This window comes from Cetorhinus maximus, chromosome 14 (genome assembly GCF_964194155.1).
Source record: "Cetorhinus maximus chromosome 14, sCetMax3.hap1.1, whole genome shotgun sequence".
In the NCBI taxonomy this organism is placed as follows: Eukaryota; Metazoa; Chordata; class Chondrichthyes; order Lamniformes; family Cetorhinidae; genus Cetorhinus; species Cetorhinus maximus.
The window spans coordinates 96,527,373-96,545,502 of record NC_135892.1 but is presented as its reverse complement, the minus strand read 5'-3'; the positions used below and the strand labels follow the sequence as shown (position 1 = coordinate 96,545,502).

General features: G+C 40.9%; 1 protein-coding gene across 1 annotated transcript in view; it reads left to right on the top strand.

Moving 5' to 3' along the window:
• The window catches only part of ryr2a (ryanodine receptor 2a (cardiac)), a 794,383-nt gene that overhangs the window by 578,878 nt on the left and 197,375 nt on the right, over window positions 1–18,130 (top strand). The window contains exons 47-54 of the mRNA XM_078557297.1: window positions 72–192; window positions 2,867–3,036; window positions 4,679–4,899; window positions 6,233–6,323; window positions 7,979–8,119; window positions 9,712–9,875; window positions 12,864–12,942; window positions 13,790–13,879. Coding sequence (XP_078413423.1) covers window positions 72–192; window positions 2,867–3,036; window positions 4,679–4,899; window positions 6,233–6,323; window positions 7,979–8,119; window positions 9,712–9,875; window positions 12,864–12,942; window positions 13,790–13,879 — 1,077 coding nt within the window. The remainder of the gene's footprint in view (window positions 1–71; window positions 193–2,866; window positions 3,037–4,678; window positions 4,900–6,232; window positions 6,324–7,978; window positions 8,120–9,711; window positions 9,876–12,863; window positions 12,943–13,789; window positions 13,880–18,130) is intronic.

Here is an 18,130-nt window from a genome sequence, read left to right as displayed (position 1 = left end):
TGTACCAAATATGTGTAGTTTGCCTGTTTTAAATATCTCAAAACTCATTTTTTTCTTTATTATTACAAAAGCTCATTAATGCTGGCAAAGGAGAGGCAATCCGAATTAAATCCATTCTCCGGTCATTGATTCCACTGGAAGACCTGGAAGGAGTCGTCAGCATTCCCTTCCAGATGCCAACAGTTGCTAAGGGTGAGTTTTTATGGAGACTGGTATATTAACTAATTTTATTTGTAGAAGATGATAAATTTAATTGTGCCATAATATCAATAGCAGACTGCTATTCATAGAATGAAAGAAGCAACTCGGTGGGCAGGATTTTACGGCCCATAGTGTACTTTTGATGCCCGTCCAGTGAGTGTAGAGAGAAAAGAGGCACTGAGTTGGCGAAAGTTTTGAGGTATAGTTGGTGAAAATAACTTCTAATAATTTATGAAGCATTTATGTTGCATAATATAAACCCTCCTTTGTCAACAAAGATTATTGATTGCCTGAAGGAATTGCTGCACCATTATGTTCAAGCTTCCATCAACGTATGGTTGATGAGTGAGAACAAATCAGACATATTATTCTAATAGTCAGCCTTCATTTGTTAGAATAATGGCCTTTTCAAGCTATGATTTTTAATAACCATGGTTTTCCAAATTATTTTTGATTGACAACTGTATCTCTTTTTTTTAGGCGCAAAAGAAGTATTTAAGGGGTTATTAAAATCATTGTAGAAAGAACAATCTTGCAAAATATGGTGTTGAAATATATAAATTCATATTCTGGATTCTGCTAGTGTGTGCAAACCATTTAAAATTTATAGCTCAGTTGAACTCTGTTTAACTTAATGAGTTGATATACGGTTTGATTGTGGGTGGGAAATTTTAGTGAACAATTTTGATATGCTTATTGTTTTCTTTACATGCAATTTTCATCAACCCTCCAAATAAGCTACTGCTCTTTTATACTTTGACTTCTAAGAACAGACATGACATCTATGAGATAATATAGAGAAATTGTGAGGTTTCCTGGCCAATTAGACTACGTGAAGAGATTGTTCACTCCCTTCCCATGTATTGACATGATAAAGATCTGAAAATAGAGTCAGACAAAATATATTTATGCTGGAAAAAGAATATCGTGCACCAAAAGATTTGTCCCAATTTTTGTCCGGACAGCGCAGCTAGCAGCATTTCAGTTGCGAGTAGTGCTCAGACAGCAAGTGAGTGATGGGAATAAAAATCAAATGGATTCTATAATGTGCGGGCAGCCCACTCCATCAGATTGCTGCCCATCTGGTGAAGCCAAAAAAATTTCCTTATATTAAGTTAATTATTTTCAGGATCTTAAATTGTGTTCTTACGTTTTTTGGTGTTTTCGATGGAGCATATTGCCACTGAAAGTCAGATAGGCTGAGCGAGCTCTGAACTTGTTGTGTATTTCAGCTATTTGATTGTTCAAACCCATTGGGGTTTGAACTTTATTTTAACTTTCTTGATCTGCTGTGAGGGTCTGGGGTGGGGTCGAACGTTGTGGAGTTTTAATCTGTATGTGATGTCACCGACAGGTTCCCCCACCCGGTTGCCAGCCTGATTGACAGGCTTACCTTCCAATTGGGTGGGGAACAGTCTGGAGGAGGCCACAGGATTAGGTAGATCCATAGATCCACGTCCCAAAATGGGCAGGGGTGGAGGTGAGGGGAGTTCCCACTCATTTTTGGAGTTAAAATTCCACCCATTAAGTTTCATTTACTTCAACTGTTCCTACTATGTTTGCAGTGAACCCCGGTGCGTAGAGTTTGCTACTTGTTAGCCCTTTACCTCAACAAGTGACAAAAAAATTAAAGCATGCTAAACTTTTTCAATGAGCTAATGACAAATTGGACAAAACATGAGGCGTAGCATTTGCTGCCAGATAATTACATCTGTTATAGAGAAGATATTCAGTGTAAGGTATAAAAGTTTTCCAGCATTGAGCAGCTTTTGATAGTTTATAAGTTTTCCATTGGTTTGTAAAATTTTAGATTGATATGGTACAGAAATTATGGAAGGCTTACTAACTATTATAGGTATGTATAATTTACTTCCCTAAATGCTTGTTCTGTTGACATATACATTAGGTAAAATCTGCACCCTTACTGATCTCTGTTGGGGTAAAGGAAGCTTGAAATCCCTGTTCCCATTTCACAGTGTAAATATTGGATGGAGTGAGATGGCGCTGTGAATTTGAACAGTGGAACATGGGTTTAGCTTCTCCTGCTCTGCTGGATTTTCAGTTCATTACTGTGGGGAAGTGGTGAGAAGACTGGCTGCTTCCCCAGAGGAGAGGTGATATCAGAGCGAACGCTGTGCCATGTCTAGTGGCTAACCTAAGAATACCATTGTCAGAATAGAGGTTGTTTGCACAGCTACGTGAGATTTCTGCATCGAGAAAGGAAAAAAAATTAAAATAATGATGTTTGTAAAACTTTTATCGGAAGTATCTAAGAGAAAGGTTACTAATATATTCAGTAATTAGTAAATGGTGGGCACGGTGGCACAGTGGTTAGCGCTGTTGCCTTACAGCTTCAGGGACCTGGGTTCAATTCTGACCTTGGGTGTCTGTGTGGAGTTTGCACGTTCTCCCCGTGTCAGCTGGATGCTACGGTTTCCTCCCACTGTTCAAAGACGTGCTGGTTAGGCAGATTGGCTACAGTAAAGTACGTGTGTGTGGGCGCACGTGTGTCCTGTGATGGACTGGCGTCCTGTCCCAGGAGTACCCCGCCTAGTGCCCATTGCCTGTCAGATAGGCTCCAATTTCCCACGACCCTGAATTGGATAGAGCGGTTCTGGAAAAGTGAGTGGGTCAGTAATTAGTAAATACATATGTTTCCTTTTAGATGGGACAGTTGTGGAGCCAGACATGTCAGCAGGATTCTGTCCTGATCATAAAGCAGCCATGGTTCTGTTCCTAGAGAGGGTGTATGGGATTGAAGAGCAAGATTTCCTTTTACATCTGCTGGAGGTTGGCTTCCTGCCAGACCTTCGAGCTGCTGCCTCATTGGACACGGTGAGTAGATAAAAGGCCTCTGAGGTTTAATTGGTGTCATGTTTCCGTATGTTGCTGTCAATGTGATATAAGTATAGTGGTGATTCAACAATTCAGCCATTCACACTAAAAATAAAGCGGCCTGACTGACTACTACATGAAGACATCAAGCTATAATATCAACAGATACTTCCAGGTAAGTGGATTAAGGTATATAAATTCAATTCATTGTCTGTGTTGTCACTAAGAAGTTAGTAAAGTGTGATGGCGAATATGTATAATTTTCATACAGCCAAGCTTTAGGAATTTTTCTCATTAGTATTTAGGTAGGAATAATGAACATATAAAACTTTAATATTCTATCTACTTGAACTGTACCTACAATATAATTGTAAAATTTGTCTACCGAAAGTATTCTTCTATCCTGAGAAAATGCTTTGAGAAGCTTAAGCTATAATGAAGTATTAATTGCTACAAGATTGTCACTTGTGGCGCCAAGCGCAGAGCGCAATTTTAGATGATAAATGTGAAGAATTACTCCGGACATGCATTAGTGCAGCATTAAAACCTATTGGAAAAATCACACAAGTCTATAACACTTTGTCACGTAAAATTAGTGACACCCCTGTAGTATCAGTTGCCAATCTTTAGATCATACCTCTCCGTCACAAAACTGGTCTCTTTCCAGGAACGGCACTTCCAAAATAACAAGTGAAGGGCAATTTTCCGAATTTACGTTTCCAGTGCAAGAGCCTCACCCACCCTGAGCACATGTTGGGAATTTGGGCCTGTCTCTCTCCGTTCCCGTGAATTTGCGTCCATTTACTGCCCGTTGTCTGGGCCATGTTAGATCCCTAATAATATTAGATCATCATTCTGGATTGAGCAAGTCAGTGTCAGCCATGAGGACAGTTTCCATATGTGTTTTAATTGATGGGACAATTATCCCAGTTTGCAAAGTACAGAATAAAAATACTGGGACTGCCTAAACCGAAGAGCTGTAACAAAATAATAGCAGATTATTACAATGCACGAGCATGAATCATGAGCAAAATTAGAGTGCTTGTATCTATGTAACTATTTTTGAAGAGTGGCTGATACAAGCTTCTGGCAGCCATATATTGTGTACACCAATTTTCCTACAAGAATCCTATGATATTGGTACAGTAGACGTACAATTTCTGTGCTGGCATTGTAGATGATTTATGTCTTAACAAAATGTTAATCAGTGAATGGGTGCCAGTTTCTCCATCACCTGCACTAGTTGGCGATCCTCTTACGTATTTGAATGTTTCACAGCCTGTTCTGTCCCAATCAACCAACAGATTGAAAATGGGTGGGATTATAGAACCTGGGTGCATGTGGGCAGAGCTGGCCAGTATCAGACAAACTAATAATGGGCAGATTAGATTTAGGTTCACAGTAGTAAAGTGTCTAAGGGATAGGGGCTACCTGAGAAAGAATGGCAGGGGAAGAGCTGTACCCATGTTAGAACTTGCAGTATGGTAACCAGTGCAGGATGTGTCTTTCAGCAATTTATTGCGGTGGGAGGAATTTTTGAACGGGGTCTCTAGAGCTCATCAGTCTGCCCAGATTAAGGACCCGTGATTGCTTTTTACTGGATAGATAAAATACAGTATGTTTTTTTCCTCTTAATCTTTAGGCTGCCTTGAGTGCTACAGATATGGCATTGGCACTGAATCGATACTTGTGCACTGCTGTTTTGCCACTTTTAACGAAGTGTGCCCCACTCTTTGCTGGCACTGAACATCATGCATCCCTTATTGATTCCTTGTTGCACACTGTCTACAGGCTGTCTAAAGGGTGCTCCCTCACTAAAGCTCAGAGGGATGCTATTGAGGAATGCTTACTTGCAATCTGCGGGTAAGTTAAATGGTCAGATTTGCTGTGGAGTAAAATTAAATATTTGAGGTTCAAGCTATTTATAACATTGCATCACTTTCTATGTATTTGGAGTCACCTAATTTTGATTCAGTTCAATTATGTCTGAAAATCAATCAGAGAACAGTCGTTTAACCTTACATTTATGTAGATCCCTGATGAGCCCACATTGTGAATATCTGTGAAACTCTTTGCATTTCACTTTCTAAAGGACTCAGAGGATTATTGCTGCTCTGAACCTTTCTCTTGTTGCTTCTCTGGGCTGAATTTTAGGCTGGGGACAGTGATTCTGTGCCCTCATGTAAAAGTCTGAGATGACCCTGCCCCGGCTTGGCTGGCTTCGTCCCGCAGCCTTTAAATGGCCGATGGCCCTTTAATTGGCTAAAGGCAGGACGACCGCCCCTCACCAAGAGGAAGTCCCGTTTCAGACAGCTGCGGCCAGTTGAGAAGTGCTGGCACCTCTCATGTCCCAGCAGTGCCAATGGTCACTACTGTGACTGCAGCAAGACTGAGAGGAAGGCATTCAGCATTGGAGCCAGAATGTAAGGTGTGTCTTGGATCTCGCTGGGCATGGGGAGGCATGGTTGGAAAAGGCAAGGGGTGGGAGAACGGACCCATCAGAAGCACCTCCCCCCTCCCAGCCCGGCACCAAGGCTGGCCGTATTTTAACTATTGGCCTGATAACCAGGCATCGGCCTCTTCCCATCGCGGGTAAAATCCCAGCAGAGGCAAGAGGAGGCCCTTAAGTGGTCATTAATTGTCCCATGGCTGAGCCACTCACCTGACGCCACCCCCATTGCCCGCCCCTACCCTCAGCTGATAAAATTGCAGCAGGGGTGAGTAGGTGCTGGGAATAGCACTCTGGCATAGCACCCATTCCCCCAGCTGCCATCCTACCCCTGAGGTGCAGTAAAATTCCAGCCTAAGTTTCAAATATGCCTCCCACAGTCTCTTCCTCCTTCCTGCTGTGTTGTAGTCAACATGGTGGAATTCTCTAACTTCTTTTTACCCCAGATCTTCAAAATTAAGGAACTCCTTATCTTTCTCCATTTCTCTCACAAAGATCCAAACTTGGCACAATCTAATCCTTACTTCCTGGTTTACCTTGTATATCCTTTGCTCATTTTGCTCTTGGCGTTGTCCTCGACCTATGGATCTTTTCCTTTTTTTTGTGCCTCAATTAAAAAAAAAACAGAATAATAATCTTTTTGTAACATTGTCTTAAGGGACTATGTAATTATTGTGTTTCTGCACTGGTAACTGTAAGAAGGGATCACATCCATATCTCATCCCAGAGATTTCCCTTTCTACACAGTCAATTACGACCATCCATGATGCAGCACCTGTTGAGGAGATTGGTGTTTGATGTCCCCCTGCTGAATGAACATGCAAAGATGCCTCTAAAAGTAAGTTTGTGTTTTGCCTAAATGTGGTAAGTTCTTTAAAGCCCATTGTTGCTATTGTTCGTGATATTCATGGGAGAATGCTTAATGTGTTCATACAATATTCCTTGGTCTGCTGTTTTCAATTTACAAACAAAAGAAAAATCATTGAACAACATTGAATTTAACATTAATTGGGAGCACTGAATCAGATTTTCTGCTTCCCCATTTGTGGGACAGAATATGATAATGAAGCTTTTTGGGCAAGGCCCCATGATGTGCCCTTACACCGATCTAGAGTAGCTTTATTAGAAGCCTGATACCATGCATGGCTACCAGGTGCCATAATAGGAGTGACTAAAGCCCATGAAAGATACAAGGTCAGGGCAAGATGGAAGGAATAGTGCGGTTTGCTTATCAAACAGGGAAAGCAGCATTGCATTAAAACCATGGTCAGGATTATAAGTGGAGAAATAACATTTGGCAATATCAATGTACTTGTGGCTTTTCTTTTTCCGTTATTTTAATGTATTTTAGTTTTAAAGGATTTAATGCCTCTGCCAAAAAAGCAGACAGGGGAATGTCATTTGACCATCTGTTACTGTGCTAACAGAATATGTCAGCATTGGTTTACCTTCAACATCTTAGATTGAACAAACAATGGCAATAAATGGAGGAATTGTATTTTAAAATTAATGTCAAGGAGTCGAACATGTTAATGCACTCTGCAATGCAAGTAGTTTTTTTGTGTTGCAACTGTTAAAGTAAACTATTAACCCTTTAATCCCTCCATCATGTTTCTACAGAAGCTCATGTGAATCCTGAGCTGGTTGCTGTAATGTTATTTTCAAATATTACTTTTATAAGAATAATTACCAATAAATATTTCCCAATTGTGGCAACATTCCTATTGTGCTGATTTGCTTTCTAATGTATTTTATTTACAAAAACCGATGTATGAGAAATATGAGTTCTATTTTCAAACTAAAATGTTAAGATTACAGTACAACTAGGAACCAGGGTGAATATCGCCTGGAGTGCACTTGGTTAAAAATTTAAATCTTAACATGTGCTGATAAAAAGGTTGAAATGTAATTTTCCTTGAGGTGGAAGGGTGGTACAGTGTGATGATGTTTTAATCCGCCGTGCTGTTGCGGGATGAAGAAACCACACAATCAGCTGCCAATGTTGCTAGGTGCTGAGCAGAGTCTAGGTGCTCCTTCAGAGGAAGGAGGCGGAATCTGGGCCTCTCTTAGTATCACAGAAAGAGGGCGTTCAGCCCATCATGCCTGTGCCAGCTCTTTGACAGAGCTATACAACTAGTCCCATATCCCTGCCCCTTCCCCATAGAACTGCAAATTTTGCGAATTTAACCAATTCCCTTATGAAAGTTATTATTAAAGCTACTTCCACCATGCTTTCAGGCAGTGCATTTCTGATCATAACAACTGGCTGTGGAAAAAATCTTCTTCTCACTTCACCTCTATTTCTTTTGGTACTGTTGTAGACCTTCCAGTGGTGCATTCTTGATGGAGGCTTTGGGAGCAGGTTATCTGTCCGCCTTCTCTGGGAATGACGAACATTATATAATGAGGGGGGGGAAGTGAAATAAAATCAATGTAATTTTTTTTTAAAAGTAACTTTTGTTCAGTAACCAACTTGTCATCCTTCTCTTCCAGTTATTGACCAATCACTATGAAAGGTGTTGGAAGTATTACTGTCTCCCTGGAGGCTGGGGTAGCTTTGGAGCAACTTCAGAAGAGGAACTTCACTTGTCCAGGAAGTTGTTCTGGGGTATTTTTGATGCCCTCTCCCAGAAGGTACCTTTGCCAGGAAAGAAAAACCTGGGATTTCAGTTTTACCGTCCACCATACCAACAGTTTTTGAATAACTTTTTTTTTATTGAAGGCGACCTCAGTAATTCTGTCTTGCCTAATAGTCCCGAAAACAATTTTCAGATGGTAGGTCCATTCCCATTTATTTAATAATTATGGTATCAAATTATCTAAAGTCTGGATCTGTCAAGCAAGAGAATGGTATAAAACAGACTTCTTTTGTTCTGCCACTTCCATTTTTTCTTTTTTTACTATTTTATATTCATTATAAAGACATATTTCCAAACCTGCTTAAAATTCAAGTGCTTATTATTTACAACATTTATATTCAAGAACAGGAACTGGGAACAGTTTCTTAACCCGTGCCAAGAGCTGTCTGTTGATCCTTCAAAATAATATAATTTAATGTTGAGCTTGACTCATTTTATGACCCACTGACACTTTGAAGATGGATATATTTTGTGAATGTGTGGTGTTCATGAGCTGCAAATACTTCTATATTTTCTCATCTAACGAAAATGACAAAAAGTAAGGGCGATAGCATTTTTTATTAAAATACGTATAGTTATGGGAATTCCTGCCAATAATTTGTAACTTTAACCTCTACTAACAAGATTTCCAAAATGACATACAAAATGAAAGCCAGTTCACATAAGAAGATGGGTTGTATTAAAGTAGTTTAGGGTAGAAATTAGCTAGCACCAGATTCTAGTCACGGAACAGGCAGTGCAACTGCAACGTGTACTCATCCACGTTGGCCCGAGCATTGCCCAGAACTAATAATTGAGCCAACTATGGCTGCCTCCCTCACCGGCAAGGGCCATCCACTATGTCTTAGATGGGCAGGTTGAGGGAAAGATGAACAGGAAGGCAGCATCCGGAGGAGGATAAAATAAATGCATGCAACATCCCAGGATCTTTCTAAAATATCCAGCAAAACCTAAGATTTTGTCTTTGATGACAATTGCAGAAGGATCCTTAGAAAGGCAGAGGACCCTGTTTTCCGTGTCTACGCTAAGCAAACACTGCTTTTGGGCGGCTTCCTGCAACACCTAAAAACGAGGACCAATATGGCCATGCTGTTGGCATGGATTGGTCACAGGATCTAGCACCTAGAAAGTGTTCCCATTTTACATGCAAGAAACATTAAAAATGCAGACCAATCGCTGCCCCCTCGCGCTTATACTAATGCAGACTAAAATACAAATAATGCAGCTTTTAAAAATCCTTGAGTTTCACTAAAGAAAAGTTTGCAAATGGTGGTCTCTCAGGAAATCAAGGGATATGGGGAGTGGGCAGGAAAGTGGAGTTGAGGTTGATGATCAGCCATGATCGTACTGAATCACGGGGCAGGATAGAGGGGCCGAATGGTCTAGTCCTGCCCCTATTTCTTGCGCTCTTATAGTTTACAATAAAATTGCAAGTCCTTGTGCATTCAGAGATTCACATTTTTGAGCCTTGTTAGAACTGGAATCTGGACTGAGCAAAATTAAAATGGTGGAGGGAGCGACAGATGGATGTGTTGGACTATGAAGTGATCAAATGGATGCTTTGTGCTTTCTTCTGTTTCTCTGCAGAAATACGAACCGGAGTTATTTAAGCTGGCTTTGCCCTGTTTGAGTGCTGTTGCGGGGGCCCTGCCCCCAGACTACATGGAATCCAACTATGTGGCAATGATGGAGAAACAGTCTTCGGTGGATACCGAAGGAAACTTCAACCCGCAACCCGTAGATACCTTAAGGTTTGATTGGGCAGCTTTTGAACATTTCTGTTTTCTGGAGCTCCTAATTCATTATGGCCTGATAAGGAGCAATCTTTACTTGTGCAAAAGGATGCCATTAAATTCTCGATGACAGCTAAACAGCTTCAACTTTCAGGGAAAGGGAGGGGGGTGGGGGTTGGTGAGGGAAGGGGCACTTCAAAAGCTCTCTTGTATTTTAAATTCATTTTTCTCCCCTTTCTCCTCACAGCATTCTGACAGTATGGTATAAATAGGCACTTGTTGTATAAATCACAAGCTATTCCTTCACATTTCCCTTCAGAAACATGAATGTAAAGTGTGATTCGCACACTTGATCTCTGATAAGTAAGATTCTGAATATTCAGGCTCCCTGTTACAAATCTTACGGGTTTGTACTAAATATTTTCTTGGGTTCAGAATTACCTGTTACTCTCTAAAATGGACTTTATGTCCTCTAAGATCAGGGGCAGAATTTTTTGCTTGGCGGGTGGGTGCGCGCTCAACCTGGCTCGAGTGTGAAATGATGTGGGTTGATGTCGGCCGAGCGTGCCAATGTCAACGCGCAGTCGCGCGATAGTTCGGTCGGCGGGTGCGCGCTGGAGCCGGCAGCGGGCCCACCAACAATTAAAAGGCCTGTTAAGGCCATGGAATCCAACGATGTGGCAATGATGGAGAAACTTACGGTTGACGGGCAGGCGAAAAGGCCAAGCGGCCTTTGCACTTTTTTGGAAACCTCATCCACGGACGGGGTGAGGTTTCCAAAAGCAAATAAAAATAAAATAAACGTTTTAAAATGTAATTAATGACATGTCCCCGCTCATGTGGCTGAGTGACATGAGGGGACATGTTTTATTACATTTCTATTTTCTTTTTTAAAAACGCTTCATCTCCCCGAGGCAGCTCTGTGCCTCAGGGAGATTTTCAAGCGCGCACTCGCGCGCATGCGTGAAGTTTGCACTCGGCCCACTCGCCCTCCTCCCCCTCTCCCCTGCACATGCAGCGCTGAGTGGCCTTGATTGGCGCACCAGTATGAAATCACGGTGCGGCCCTGATCACGGGCAGTGGTCGGCTTTCCGACCGTCCCCACCGAGCCTGCCCGCCAAGGGAAACATTCTGCCCCTGGAGTGCACCCTTATAGTACGATATCGAGTTAAACTATAGTGTATCCTGGGACCCGTTAACACAGACCCTCTTATTGCTAGTGCTGAATACTATGTTCTTTCTTATGCTGCCTTTTTAAGAGGCACACTGAAGGTACCTCTAGTGACTTGGGACCAATAGTAGTGCAACTAACTGGTTTAGTCTACATGAAATACATGAACGAAGAGGATACTGTCTAGTAAGGTATATCAATTTTATATCATGAAAAATATTAACAATGCAACTATAGCTGTCCCTGTACTAAGCCTATATTGTCTTTATGGTACGAACAAGATGGGTTCAGTGTACCTTTGTGTGTCTCTGAGAGGTGCCTATGTTGGACTTTTCTCTCCAGAGAGAGAGAAAAAAGGAAAAGCAAAGACTATCCTCTGATCCATCTCTCAACTGAGTTGAGGTTTGACCCACTGAGTTTCGAACTAAAATCACTGCCTTATATGAGCAGTGCAAGTTTATTCATTATGTGCAAGCTTGTGGTATTGGTATGTCTTTAAAGCTAAGTCCCACTGTCAACCACAATGGATAAAATTCTATTATAATGGAAAATACCTGAGCCTATCCCATAATGACTTTAATTGTCTCAAAGCTTAAAATAACATGCAAAAGTAAACAGCCAGATGTCTGTGATGGCTGGCCTGTCATCTGTATCCCATCTTGGGAATCATCCTAATCAGCATTCTAAATGGGAGTTAACCCCTTTATGCACATAAGCCTTTGAAAACATATTGAACAAAATCCTTTTCAGGCCATACCAATTAGGTGAAATCCCAAAATGCCAGTGCACTGAGTTAACTGATTCAACAAGGCACAGTCAAAGCCTTAGAGAAATCATTGCAAAAGACTGAGGATGCATTATACTGCTAATATTAACATTGGTGGAGCAGATTTCACCGGCTTCGCCAAGTCAGCGCATTTGTTTGGCGATGCTCTGCTATACCATCTTGGCACCACGTCCACAAACATTCACGCCCTCCACCACCGACGCACAGTAGCAGCAGTGTGTACCATCTACAAGATACACTGCACGAATTCACTGAGGCTCCTTCGACAGCATCTGCCAAACCCACAACCACTACCATCTAGAAGGACAAGGGCAGCAGATAAATGGGAACACCGCCACCTGGAAGTTCCCCTCCAAGTCACTCACCATCCCGACTTGGAAATATATTGCCATTCCTTCACTGTCGCAGGGTCAAAATCCCGGAGCTCCCTTCCTAGCAGCATGGACTGCAGCGGTTCAAGAAGGCAGCTCACCACCACCTTCTCAAGGGCAATTAGGGATGGGCATTAAATGATTGCCCAGCCAACGAAGCCCACATCCCGTAAATGAATAAATGTGAAGTATATCAGATTAGTTTGGACTCAGCATTGTTGCCCCATTAAAGTAAAGTGATGTCTGTGGAGCAGATGTATTCTTCATTGACCAGAAAGGAAGGACCTCTCCTAATGGAATCACAGAATTTTACAGCGTGTAGCATCTCTCTTGAGCTACCAGTTTAGTTCCATTACCCTGTCCCTTCGCCATACTCTTTTAAACTTCTCTTGTTTCTGTCTTCCAAATTAGAATGAGTAGTAGAATAAATCACATTTGAAAGCACTTAATAGTTGAACCGGTGATTAGTATTTAGTAACACTATTTCTGCCAAGAAATAGGCAACAGGTGTAAAATTCGTCATTCAGTCAATAGGTAAGGAAGGAGGGCAGGGGAGAAAACTAAAATTCCCTTCAGCAGTGGCTGACTAATATTACCACAAATGATTTACAAGTTATATTGATATAAAAATGTAGTTCAGGAGATAACTTCACTTCTTTGTTCACTTCCATTGTCAGTACAACTCTCCCAGAAAAGTTGGATTACTTTGTCAACAAATATGCAGAACACAGTCATGACAAGTGGGCAATGGACAAGGTAAGCCTTCTTATTTTACTTTTATTCTTCTGTGGGTTTCCAAATGATACAGAGCACAGGTAACTGAGAGAGCACCGTGTTCCTGAACTTTCACTGATGCTGCTGTGGATTGATCATTGAGCAACAGACAAAAGTGGCCTATCTCATAGTGTCATTGCTCATCATCTCCCTATAACAGCATGACCGAGGTCAGGAAGTCAGTGGTTATGGGACTGAATCTAAAAACCGCCATGGCTATTCATCAACAGACTGCCCCACTATACTTTATAAACAGTGTAACCCACCTTTAAGCGCATTTGCTACCTACTTTTTGCAGCGACATTTGATTTTATTTTGTTCCCATTAAGCGGCATGCTAGTCAGGTAACAGGAGAATTCTACCCATGTAGAGTATTTTTCCTGGGGAAAATAGGATGCTCTTACTTTTTATCTCCCACACAGATTTTGGTTAAATTTGTTCCCATTCACATCTGCTTTGATCTCCCCCAGATCACAACCTATTTCCTGATGAGAGGGTGATCATACAGTTCACACCTAAGCTGTTGCCAATGTTGAGGCAGTTGCAAGGAAGTGTGCAAGTGCTGTAGATGTGATTGGCCCTGTGTTGTACCATGCTGTTTGTGATAAACCTCCTGCTCTATATGTATCACCTCTCCCTTGACCTGTGCCCATTGAAACTGCGCTTTACTGCTTCATAAGAGATTTGAGAACAGCACATTTGAATACACACTGCGCCAATGGCCGCTGGCTCAGTAGAGTTTACTACAATGATTAAAAAGTGTAAAGGACATATTGGATGATACCCAGAACTGCTGCAAGATCGAAATAACATGGTGTTCTTTTTCCAGTTTGCAAATGGATGGGTGTATGGTGAAACATGCAACGAGGCTGCCAAGATTCATCCTTTATTAAAACCATTCAAACTTCTGTCAGAAAAGGTGGGTTGGAAGGAAGTACTTACCTCATGCACTGAGTGTTATTGTACAGAGAATAATGGATACTTAGGAATAATTAAAAGGTAACAATGTCAAAAGGATAATGCTGCAAACTTGCAGACTGAACCCTGAATAGTTTATAATTATTTTTATGTTATTGTTTTATCCCCAAAATGAAGTTACAGCTCTAAATTTATTCCCAGCATTCAATTTTGTTTTCAGAAATAAACCATGAAATTCGTCAGGATTTGTAAAATTCTATTTTGTTTGAATTTTTGATACAAGAACTTTAGCAAATATGCATTATGAAGATTTGTGAGAATATGCACATTGAATGGTTGGTATGATGAACCTTAGCACTTATCAAGGTGAAGGATATTTATGCTAGGATACAATAGATTACCAGAAAATAGTAACTTTTTCAAAACACCAGCATTTACTAGAATATTTGCCATCGATTTGCTTTTTTTCCCCAACCTTTCCAAATCAGACAGATTTGGATTCCAAAGATTGCTACAATCTAAATTTGTCAAAGATCGAGGATGTGGATGTTAAAGACACACTCAAGTCATTCTCACAGTTGTATCCAATACTTTACAAGTAAAAGGAAATCCCAGATCACGTGTGCCAATTATAAAAACTGCTGATTGGCATTATTTCAGAAAAATCTCTTGACTGTGCTGACCGAAGAGAAAAGACAAGTCAAGAGGCTGCCCTCCAGCTTGAAGAGTTCGAAGCTGGCCTATATTATGAACTGGGATCCTCCTGGATAGTTTGTAATATAAACAGCTATATTTGGCCTGAGCAAATTTTATTTCTATTGATATAAATAAAACATTTTACTATATAATCATAGAGTACTGGACGATGCCATTCAGCCCATCGTGCATATGCTGGGTCTATGAAAGAGCTATCCAATCAGTTCCACTCCCCTGTTCTTTCCCCATAGCCCTGCAAATTCCTCCTTTTTGAGTATATATCCGATTCCTTTTATATAGGGAGAGTTAAATTCCCTTCATCTCTCATAAATTTATTAAAAAAGGTCCGCCAAGTGTTTACCTAATAAGTGAGACCCAATTTTATTTTTATTCATAAATATAACATAACCAAGCTACTCTTGACGTAATCTGTTTCTAGAGTTAAAGTTGATCATACTTTATGATGTTACTTGTGAGACATGAAAATTTTGTAATCTTAGCATAAACATCTTTCACCTTGTTAAGTGCTAAAGTTCATCATATTTTATGATAGTTTGAGGCATGAAAAATCTGTAAGAACAACTTTGAGAATTTTTTTGGACCTGCAACTGCATTGTGTTGTGCTGGAATTCATATCTTATTCTAGCCTATTCCCCCTTATCAGAGAAGGACCATAAAATGTTGAATTGTCCAGCTGGATGTTGCATTGAAATGTTTTTTTCCATTTGAAATGAATGTCTTAAACAAATCTATTGGACATGAGAATATTGTAGTAGATGTGACAAACTATAAATATTGTACAACACCTCAAATTTGAATGCTACAGCCTTAATATTCTGGCATAGATGTCAGATTTAAATATGCATTACTGGTAAACAGTCTATCATCAGCTAAAATTAATTTAACTTTGTTATGGACATTTTTGCTTCATGAAATCAGTGAAATGAAAATCTCTTTGTAATATGATTTATAATTTCGACTTGTACTTGCTATTGTCTATTAGTATTTACATGTTATATTCTGCTCCTTTTCAACATAAAAATGCCAATAAGGATTGGTAAAACATGAATGTGGGTTCTTTATTTGACTTTATACAGATGATATTCATTGGGAGGCTAAATATAGTACATCTGATCTCAATCCTGCTGTTTGCAAACTGACTGCAAGTCATGGGACTAATACATCAGATCATGTCGAGGTGTGTAATGATTGGCAGTAATTTAAGATGATGTGATATGATGTGCATATACTCTTAAAGGTACATGCACATTATATTACAACTTTTTTCTAACTAAAGGTTTTCGAACTAAATAATCAAACTATTTACATGAAAGGAGAAGAAAATAATATTGTGTCTGAATATACTTTTATCATTGAGCAATAAATTTACAAGTCTCTGAAATGTGTCGACAGTTTGCTTAACTGCACAGACTTAGTTATGGTGATTTTTGTTGGAGGCTGCTGTACATTTCCAGGATACTGGCTAGGGGTACTTTGTTTGTGTTGCATCTTAGAACATGTTCTTGTCAGAATAGGACTGCTTGGTGTTTCTGGTTGTGGTATTGTTCTGATTTGGCACCTGTTTCATCCCACTGTCATGTCATTTGGTGTTCGTACTTGATACAGTCTTGGTTCTGGGCATTAGCTGATGATTTCTGCTGGATTCCATGTGCCATCAGTTGGGTTTTGTACTTGAACTTTTAGTCCGATGTTTAATTTGGGAAATTCGTTATCCTCATGCCGGTTATGGGCATCTTTCATCTTCCCTTGTCGAGCAATATATCTTGTACTCCTGGGAGTATTGACATGTGATGACTGGGGTGGTTTGTCTGCACTTGTCTGCTGAATAGTAATTCCACATTGGTTTCGCAGTACAATGAATTGTGCACATTCGGAATGGGTATACATATTCAGTTCAAATTGTGGCATTGCAGAGTTAGGTGATCTTTTCCCAGTTGTAAGCATGGGGTTTCCAATGGTGCTCCTTGTGGTGTGTGGTCATCACCATTGTCTTGATGATTCCATGAATGATGATCAAAGACAGGGCTCTGCATGCCGATAGACCTGCGATCCCTGGTCCCGTGATGTCCGCAATATAAAATATCTGGGATGACCAGCTAAGTTGTAGTGACACTTGAGCGTAATGGATCCTAGGGATGGGTTCTCCAAGCCAGTGTACGTGGTGAGTTTGGCATCGGTTGGTTGAACCGTCACTCGCCACTTCTGTGGGTACATACATTTCAGTTCGCGAAGTGGAAGGATATTTGCACCTGCACTGGTATCCAGTTTTGCATATAGGTTATGCTGGCCCTGCATTTGTGGGCATATAATCTGGATAGTGGCAAAGGCTTCCAATGGTACCACTGTGTCAATACTTTCTTTGATGTTCAACATATTGAATGTCAGCTCACTTTGTGTATGTATATGCTGGTCATCTTCGTCATCAGACCGAGACGCATCATTGGGGAGACTGAATGCAGACCGGGTGACCACTTTACAGAACACCTTCGCTCAGTGCGCAAGCATGATCCAGACCTTCCTGTCACTTGCTATTTCAAAACACCATCTTGCTCTCGTGCCCACATGTCCGTCATCGGCCTGCTGCAATGTTCCAGTAAAGTGCAACGCAAACTGGAGGAACAGCACTTCATCTTCCGATTAGGCACTTTACAACTTTTTGGGCGTAACATTGAGTTCAACAACTTCAGACCATGAATCTCTCCTCCATCTTGATCTCTTTTTTTAATCCAATTTTTTTTACCCCCAACTTGCCCGTCCTGTCCTCAGGGCCATCTGCCACTTGTTCTTATGTTTTGCTTGCACAGAGCGCTGACCCTTGTTTTGCTATTAACATATTCTGCTATCTTATCTTCATGCCACTCTCAGCACCTTCTTTAGTCTTTACCGCTACCATTAACACTTCCTTTGTTCTGAGTCCATGACATCTTTGTCAACCTCTCCTGAGCTCCCACCTATCCCTGACCTTCTATTTTGCTCCACCTGCTCCACCCCCTCTTAAACAGGATAAAATCCATCACATTTCTACCTCTCTTTAGCTATGAAGAAGTCATATGAACTTGAAATACCAACTCCGTTTCTCTCTGCACAGATGCTGCCAGACCTGCTGAGTTATTCCATCATTTTCTGTTTTTATATCAGACCGTGTAGCATGGCTAGACATTTCATGGATCTTGTCTTGGGCGCTAGTTGATACACACTCTTGGCTGGTTAGAATGCTATACCTGTCTGAACTCTGGTTGTGGCTTCTCTTGCTATCAAACCACTTGTTCTGGCCTTTGTTTTCTGTATTGATGCTTTCACTGTCCTAAGGTGCCACTTGCGTTGCATACAGCATTAAAAGCTGGACAGTTTCTGGATGCATACATGAGGTCACATCGCCCTCATTGCTTACTAAGCTTACCTGCTTTGGCTATGGTGCCAATGGTGGACGAATTACACATAGCCTGTAGACTCTGTCTAAACCAGTAGAATGGCTTCATACTTGTGTCCGCTGTGCAGAAATGCTCCCTCAGTGTAACCTTTAGGTTGATCCAAG